Here is a 9132-nt window from a genome sequence, read left to right as displayed (position 1 = left end):
CATAAAACCTGGTTTCCAAAGTCATGTCAGACTAAAAAAATAGTAAATATTGGAGTGTGTTACACTGCTACCAGTTGTGTTCATGGATCACTGGCTGCTTTTCTTAATCTGCTCATCACTGAACAAGAGTTTCTGAAGGTAAACAGGCCTTAAACACAGGAGGCCAGGTCAGTTAGCAAGGCAACATTTGTTTTCTGTCGGCACTGACTTCCAACAAAAAAGAAATAAGCCAAGGTTTTGATGGAGTGTTAAAACTAAGCAAGGGAAGCTATTGAAAATCTGTACTCTTAAGAGGAGCAAGTTACTGACTTAATCTGATCACTGGAGATACACAAATTTAATACAAAAGTTTGACTACACATGTTTACAGATGAACATTGAACTGATTGGTTACTGGCTTGTTCTTTTTGCTGTTCTGTTTCCCTTCTTAGTTTTGCCTTTCCTGGCCTTGAAGACAAAACTATGTTGAAACCAGATTTATTTTGTAAAGTTCTTCTCAGCAGCACGGCTGATGAATGTTGCAGAAAATTACATCAAATAATTCTCAATAAAATAAATCTGAGAACTAAAATGATTGCCTCTCACTCTCATTATTGTTGTGATGACAGAAACAGCAGAACACAGCCTGGTTATTTCAAGCTTAGAAAGGTTTTACATGAACAGCAAGATGAAATATCCACATCAAGATTTCACATGGGGGCAGTGCTGTGCAAGTTTTCCACGACTCGCTTCTTGCTTGGTTGTAAATATACATGTGCAGTAAAAATTCTCTATGGTGTAACTTCGAGTGAGTATCAAGATCATTATCCATAAAGATCCTAAGTCCACAAAACCTTAATCATTATGTTATCACTCAGTGAGATCACACAAAAACTTGGGGATTTTCATTAGTTCATCTTATAAAAAAATTGCTCTTGTAGATCAAATGTTGTGATGAATTTCAAAGTAGAGTGTTGCATAACAATGTAAATGCTCTGTAACCTGTAACCAGGACCACCAAGTAAAAATAGGAAATGCACTTTGAGGGGACGACATTTTTATTCCCTCTGTACTGTATATACACTACTCACAAAAAGTTAGGGATATTTGGCTTTCAGGTGAAATTTCAGGATGAACCACCACCAATACATTTCCTGCTTCAGTTAGAATTGGTATTTTAACAGTCCTCCTCATCATGCTGTTCACATTCTGACATCATGAGACCAAGACGACACCTAACTATTGATCAGCAGCACCTCAACACTGGAGGCTTCAAACAGGTCCTCAGACAGAAGTGTCCACTGAGCTTAGAGGGTCACAGAGTGTCATCAGGAGGTTGCAACAGAGATACAGAGACTGGAAGAGTCACAGAAAGGAGAGGAGTGGACGTCCTTTGGCCACATCCCAATTTTACGTTTACCCTCGTTTACCCTCGTTTACCCTCCACTGTTGTTAGATTTTCTTTCAATAAATTGTTTAAGATGAAGAAACTACCATTGCATGCTGATACTTAAATACCCTACTTTCATGATATAATATCACTGTAGCATTCACTTTTTACATTTTCCATAAATTTCACCTGAAAGTCGAATATCCCTAACTTTTTGTGAACCCTGTAGCTGGTGAACATACAGCTACAGGTGAAAGTGCAAAACAGCGATTTTACTGCTTCACTTTTTCATCTCATCTTTTTTGTCATGCAAAAAAAAACATAGTGGCATCAATGTTTGCATTACAACGTGAGCTCCAGTCACGTTTCCAGCATTGGCAGTGGAGGACAATACCTGCGGAAAAGGAAGCGCAAGAGAAGTAAATATGATAGCAGGGAAATGGTTACTGAGGCTTCTGTGGCTCCTAATGTTGCAAACACTTTGTGTGTTTGCAACATTAGGAGCCTACATTTTGTTAACTACATGCTTTATTGTTTTACCCATTCTGAATGAAATAAGAGGCCATAGGGGTTTCAACAATTAGGTGGAATGAATCACATGTCAAGACATGACAAGACAAGCAACTTTCTGGCAAATTCATCTACCTGCCAAACATAAATATCATAGTCCTTATTCAAATAGAGAACACAAAGGCCTTCCTGTTTCACATCAAAGCCATTAAGCCAAGTGTATGTGCACTGTTACTGTAAGCAGCCAGAATACCACACACACAGAGGTGAAAAAGCACTATTCCACTCACAATATATAGAAAGAACGCTGGGAACCATTGACACATGTTCTAAAAAACCTTAAAGGTTCAGGGGGTGCAGATCAATTTTTTAAACTTGTGAAATGTATGCTTTTCTGCTTACATCCCTATCACTTAAATCTACTTTAAAGAAATATACTTTGTTGACTGAACTGCATAATTTCTGCACAGCGCTGGTTAAGATTAGGGTTATGCTGTATTCTCCCAAATTGTTGCTGGTTTTGATATCAGATTTAATGATGAAAAGAATAAAGTAATAATTTGATGCTAAGATGAGAGAAAAATACTGTCTCACAGATTCTATGTAATTAACTGGCGATGTTACTAAGTTGTTAGAATGAGGTCCCAAAATGCACCTGCAACAGCTGCTTATCGCCATAGTAGATATCAAAGAACAGATATCTACAAGATTGACACTTTAAATATACAATTGTCTTTTATACAAAATTTGAAGGATGAGAAAGTTACACTTCAAGTCAAATAAGCATTATTTATACAGCCCAAAATCAGAAATCGCAACAAATGTACAACACCCTGTGCTTAGAGCCTCAATTCAGAAAAGAAAAAATCTAAAGTGAAAAAAATCCTTTTATCAGGGAATTATGAAAAAAATCAAGAATAGAGGAAGGATTCAGAGAGAGGAAGGGAAACTCTTTGGAGGCTTGTGGGAACAGTAATGAAAACAGAGGGTTCAAGAAAAGCAGCAGCTATTAGCATTAAAGCTTAGTTTATTTTTGTTGGCAGGACAAATGAAGACTATAATTACAAGGGTTAAGACATTCATTGAAACTGACACTGACCCACTGAAAGGTGCTAGGTCTGAACAGATCAATGAGTAAACGCTAATTTGAAGTTAAGGGGAAGGTTTTATTTTTATGTGAAGAGTCAGATTGTCTGATGTCAGCAGGGGAGTTATTCCAAAGGAAAAGGGGCACAACAGGAAAAGACCCTGCAGCCTGCTGACTTCATTGTAACTCTGAGGACAGACAGGAGCTCTGTACTCTGACAGCAAAGTGCCTCGGAGATTTTAGCGTGATTAGTGGTACGTGTCTTTACAGACATATACTTCTGGGTATCATCAGCGTGTCAGTGGAACTCTACAACTATGTATAATTTGGCTAAAAGGTCAAATATTTACATAATAAAGCAAAAAGCCAAGAACAGAACCCTGAGGTACTCCATATTTTTAATTGGTAAATATCTATGAATAATCAATATAGAAAACACACTATGTTCTTTTGGATAGGTAGGACTTTAGCCTTGTTAGAGCCAAGCCAGAGACACCAAATTGGTTTTCCAGCCGGTCTTGTGGTATACAGGTATTACAGTGATCCATGGTATCAAGTGCAGCACTGAGATCTAGTAACAGAAGCATTTTAAAAAGAGTAGAAGGTTAGAGATTGGTCGGTAGGTATTTAGAGAACATGGATCAAGGTGTGCTTTCTTAAGTAGAGGTTTAACCACTACCAGTCCCAAAACTGGTAGGGACATTACGAGTAGTAAGTGATAGATTTACAATAATCATAATTGTAGGCCCCAGAGACGCCCAGAGATTGATGAGGAGGTAATTTTGTATCTAATCCTATCATATTTAGTACAGAAATCTAAGAAATCCTGGGCTGTAAATAGTGTGGAGCTGATAGTTCAAGTAAGTTTAACTAGAGTGTCAAAAAGAAATATTGGTTTATTGTTGTGCCTGACTGATTGAGTGAGAGAAATAGGCTGTTTTTGCAGCAGACAGCTTATAATTCAATACACTCTCATGCTGTGGGAGGTACAAAACTTCCACCTTTGATTTACGGCCTTTATGTTCCTCTATCCTGCAGGTCTGCCTGAGAGCACATACTTCATCTGTAAACCAGGGTGTAGACCTGTCTTAACATCTAGTTTTGATAGAAGCAAGTGCAACTGCTTCTGCAGCCCTTTCTACCCCTTTGGCTAGCACTTTGGGTAGAAAAGGCTTTGTTTAAGTCAGTAATGCGATATCATTGACAATGTAAATTGTAGCACATTCCATTCTATTTTTCTGCTAATTGAGTACTTGTTGCTAAATTCTGTGCACTGCAGCCTGGCTGCTCTGGTTATGTACTGCCAGTGCTAAAAACAGTTTAATCTATGCAAGAACAGAGAATATGAAAAGTATATGCACCTAAATCTTACATTAATTATAAAAATGTGTAGTGTGTGAGAAATGAATGCTATGTACTCTATATCAGTTCATGGTTAAAGACAAGATAATGAAAACACATTCCCTTTGCTTTCATTATTATCGTGTGCACCCAGGAGTAAAACTGACCCACAACAATTACTGATCTCAGAACTAAGAACAGATCAGAAACTGACTGAATCAACTCAAACCTGAACCTCACTGACTTACTACACAACTGAAGCAACTTGAACCTACATATTTTATGTTGATAATAAAGTATGTTCTAAATACTGAAATAATGTGTATGAACATATCTGTGAAGATTCTCAGTCATCCAGGTAATAGCTATTCCTTAGGAGTTGAGCAAAAGTCAACTGGACTTGTTGAAGGTACTTGAGGACGTTTCGCAAACCCATCCAAGAGTGCCTCCTCAGTTCATGAACTGAAGAAGCCTCCAAAAGGCTTCCTTCAGTCAGTCTGGAAGACGTGAACTGAAGAAGCCTCTTGGATGGGAGGCTAAACGTCTTCAAGTACCTTCAACAAGTCCACTTGGCTTTTGCTCAACTCCTAAAGAACATGGTTTATGTTTATGCCCACTGTGAAATGATTTGAGTCCACTAAAGTAGATATGCTTGAGGTATTCATTTGACAGCCCTGTGACAACTAAGCATGCAACAGGGTTTGCACACTCACACTTTTCCTTACATAATCACATTTTTACTCCACTTCATTACCTCTCGCTCTTCCCCTTCAGCCTGCCCCAGTGCAGGGCGTGTCACGGCTTATCTTCTAGCAATCCCTCCCTACCTGTTTTACAAGATTGGCCACTCCTGTCATTCAGAGCCGGAGGCGTGTGGGCTGAGATGGAAGGGAGGCTGGACAGCAAAAGTGAGAGTGCAGGTCGATGCATCTGGGGAGGACCTCCCTCTCACTCTGCACCGCCATAAAAGCAGGCAGAGTCTGCAGTCAGACATTCAGAGGGACTTGGCTCTCCTTTTGAAGACTACTCATTTTCAGCTCTCCACTGCTCGGGGTTGACAACCTTTACCATGGCAAGCATTCAGAGAAAATCATACTCAGTCTCAAACTTTGGTGGCAGTTCCAGGAGATCTTTTGCAGAGCCATCAAGCAGCTACTCTGTAAAAAGAACCAGCTATGGCTCTAGTCTCCGTGGTGCTCCAGCTCTTGGTTTTGGTATGTCTTCAATGGGTGGTGGTAGTTATGGTATTGCCTCTAGCCAAGCAGCAGGCGGTTACGTCGCCCCACTGATCACCGCTGTCCAAGTCAACCAGAGCCTGCTGGCCCCTCTGAATGTGGACATTGACCCAACCATCCAGGTCATCCGCACCCAGGAGAAGGATCAGATCAAGACCCTCAACAACCGCTTCGCCTCCTTCATTGACAAGGTTTGTTCCTGTGCTACCTTCTTATATATTCTATATCACATTTGTTTTGAAGTGGAATTGAAGATATTTCTTCCATGAGTGTTCAAATCCTCAAAAGTTCCTTTTAACTTCTTTTAGTGTTAAAATTGTGTGAGCAGCAAGCACACATGCCATAATGAGTTTTAATTGTTGTGACCAGGGTGTGGCAATGCAGATATGTAGCTATCTAATCAGAAATGCAAGGAAAGGTGAGACATTTTAAACTCTGATACTACAATGGTACACCCTTCAAATTCTTTCAAATCACTATTGTGGTGAAAACAACTCAGGAGGACCAGCAAAGCATCAGCCAAACCATGTACATACACTGTTACATATAAAAAAGGTTTTTTAGAACAACATCTGACAATTTTCCCTGGTTTTGTGTCTCCACAGGTCCGTTTCCTGGAGCAGCAGAACAAGATGCTGGAGACCAAATGGAGCCTCCTGCAGGACCAGACCACCACCCGCTCCAACATTGACGGCATGTTCGAGGCCTACATTGCCAACCTGCGCAGACAGCTCGACGGGCTGGGTAATGAGAAGGTCAAGCTGGAAGGAGAGCTGAAGAACATGCAGGGCCTGGTTGAGGACTTCAAGAGGAAGTGAGTGTTTGCATGACATGCCACTATTTGCAACATAGACTTGATATAGAGCAGATGCACTAAAGTGTTACTTTGTGTTCCAACAGGTATGAAGATGAAATCAACAAACGTGCAGGTGCAGAGAATGAGTTTGTGCTCCTGAAGAAGGTATGAATACATCAAGATGACTTTATAAATGTTGTCTTATGCAAGGGGTTCGATATATTGTGGCCTATTATAACACTTCTGTTTGCATATCGTTTTCCAGGACGTTGATGCTGCCTATATGACCAAGGTTGAGCTGGAGGCCAGGGCTGATGCTCTCCAGGATGAGATCAACTTCCTCAGGGCTGTCTACGAGGCTGTATGTATCTATAATGTCTAATTGAGTTACATCATAATACTTTAAATAATAACCATTTGGCATCCACTCATTGTGTAAGTCAGTTAAAAAAGACCAAGAGTTAACCGTTGTGCAAAAACTATTGGTTCTGTAGGAGCTTCGTGAGCTCCAGGGCCAGATCAAGGACACCTCTGTCATTGTGGAGATGGACAACAGCCGTAACCTGGACATGGATGCTATTGTGGCTGAAGTGCGCACTCAGTACGAGGACATTGCCAACAAGAGCAAGGCTGAAGCTGAGACCTGGTACAAACAGAAGGTGAGTGAGCACCAAAGCCAAGGTTTATCTCTTGTGTCTTTCATACACTCTCAGCCTTCTACGTCAATTTTTTGATACATCTTGTTGTATTTTTCTTAACAGTACGAGGAGATGCAGAGCACTGCCGGACAGTATGGTGATGACCTGCGCACAACCAAGACTGAGATTTCTGAGCTGAACCGCATGATTGCCCGTCTTCAGAATGAGATTGAGGCTGTCAAGGGACAGGTATATTTCGATAACCTTTCACGGATGATTCCTTATTATCAACACACTTCAATGTATGAGAGGATTTGCAGTTATTAAAATATCTGTGGCATGATTCTCCTCAGAGGGCCAGCCTTGAGGCTCAGATCGCAGAGGCTGAGGAGCGTGGTGAGCTGGCAGTGAAGGATGCCAAGTTCCGCATCAAGGAATTGGAGGAGGCTCTGCAGAGAGCCAAGCAGGACATGGCCCGCCAGGTGCGCGAATACCAGGAGCTGATGAACGTCAAGCTGGCCCTGGACATCGAAATCGCCACCTACAGAAAACTGCTGGAAGGAGAGGAGACCAGGTGGGATAAACTTAAATACTTAATGCCGTTTTTATGGCATTAGCTTCAATTCTGAATTAAGCTCTAACTTGTCATTATTCCACCATTAGACTGGCTAGTGGAGGCGCCAGCGCAACCATCCACGTGCAGCAGTCCTCAGGAGGCGGTTGTAAGTTTGAGATCTTATCATCATTATATGATACCTGGACCAACAGATCACACTGACAGATGGCTAGATAAATTAAGACACCATTTCTTTCTCCTCCAGCACTGTCCAGCTCCAGCGGTGGATTCGGTTATGGTGGCGGCAGCAGCCTGGCTGGTGGTTATGGTGGCGGCAGCAGCCTGGCTGGTGGTTATGGTGGCACTATCACCAAGTCCACAATCTCACAAAGCAGTTCCTCCAGGAAGTACTATTAAAAAGGAGAGCCATCCCTCTTCCCCTTCAGAAACTCTTGAATTAGACCTAAATATGTACCCTTTCATGGTGCTATGTAGTACTATAAAGTAATATCACCATAAAAACCTGATTTCCAAAGTCATGTCAGACTAAAAAAATAGTAAATATTGGAGTGTGTTACACTGCTACCAGTTGTGTTCATGGATCACTGGCTGCTTTTCTTAATCTGCTCATCACTGAACAAGAGTTTCTGAAGGTAAACAGGCCTTAAACACAGGAGGCCAGGTCAGTTAGCAAGGCAACATTTGTTTTCTGTCGGCACTGACTTCCAACAAAAAAGAAATAAGCCAAGGTTTTGATGGAGTGTTAAAACTAAGCAAGGGAAGCTATTGAAAATCTGTACTCTTAAGAGGAGCAAGTTACTGACTTAATCTGATCACTGGAGATACACAAATTTAATACAAAAGTTTGACTATACATGTTTACAGATGAACATTGAACTGATTGGTTACTGGCTTGTTCTTTTTGCTGTTCTGTTTCCCTTCTTAGTTTTGCCTTTCCTGGCCTTGAAGACAAAACTATGTTGAAACCAGATTTATTTTGTAAAGTTCTTCTCAGCAACACGGCTGATGAATGTTGCAGAAAATGACATCAAATAATTCTCAATAAAATAAATCTGAGAACTAAAATAATTGCCTCTCACTCTCATTATTGTTGTGATGACAGAAACAGCAGAACACAGCCTGGTTATTTCAAGCTTAGGAAGGTTTTACATGAACAGCAAGATGAAATATCCACATCAAGATTTCACATGGGGGCAGTGCTGTGCAAGTTTTCCACGACTCGTTTCTTGCTTGGTTCTGTAAATATACATGACAAGACATCTCTATGGTGTAACTTCGAGTGAGTATCAAGATCATTATCCATAAAGATCCTAAGTCCACAAAAACGTAATCATTATGTTACCACTCAGTGAGATCACACAAAAATGAAATGTTCATGACCAAATGATCAAATGTTGTGATGAATCTCAAGGTAGTGTGTTGCATAACAATGTAAATGCTCTGTAACCTGTAACCAGGACCACCAAGTAAAAATAGGAAATACACTGTGAGGGGACGACATTTTTATTCCCTCTGTACTGTATATAGCTGGTGAACATACAGCTACAGGTGAAAGTGCACAACAGCGATTTTACTGCAT

General features: G+C 40.7%; 1 protein-coding gene across 2 annotated transcripts; it reads left to right on the top strand.

Annotated features, from left to right (window-relative positions):
- The first annotated feature begins 5286 nt into the window (after window positions 1-5286).
- On the top strand, window positions 5287-8046 carry LOC139208494 (intermediate filament protein ON3-like). 2 transcript variants are annotated; one of them, XM_070838198.1, is made up of 9 exons: window positions 5287-5733; window positions 6148-6356; window positions 6443-6503; window positions 6604-6699; window positions 6833-6997; window positions 7100-7225; window positions 7330-7550; window positions 7640-7698; window positions 7798-8046. In XM_070838198.1, the coding sequence occupies exons 1-9, from the start codon at window positions 5377-5379 to the stop codon at window positions 7947-7949; spliced, it is 1446 nt and encodes a 481-aa protein (XP_070694299.1). In that variant the 5' UTR covers window positions 5287-5376; the 3' UTR covers window positions 7950-8046. The 2 variants fall into 2 exon arrangements, with proteins under 2 accessions (XP_070694299.1, XP_070694307.1); XM_070838206.1 differs by having other exon boundaries at window positions 7640-7702; window positions 7808-8046.
- Window positions 8047-9132: the final 1086 nt, after the last annotated feature.

Source organism: Pempheris klunzingeri, chromosome 2 (assembly GCF_042242105.1).
Source record: "Pempheris klunzingeri isolate RE-2024b chromosome 2, fPemKlu1.hap1, whole genome shotgun sequence".
Classification (NCBI taxonomy): domain Eukaryota; kingdom Metazoa; phylum Chordata; class Actinopteri; order Acropomatiformes; family Pempheridae; genus Pempheris; species Pempheris klunzingeri.
The sequence above is the reverse complement of the archived record's forward strand: the minus strand, read 5'-3'. Positions and strand labels throughout refer to the sequence as shown.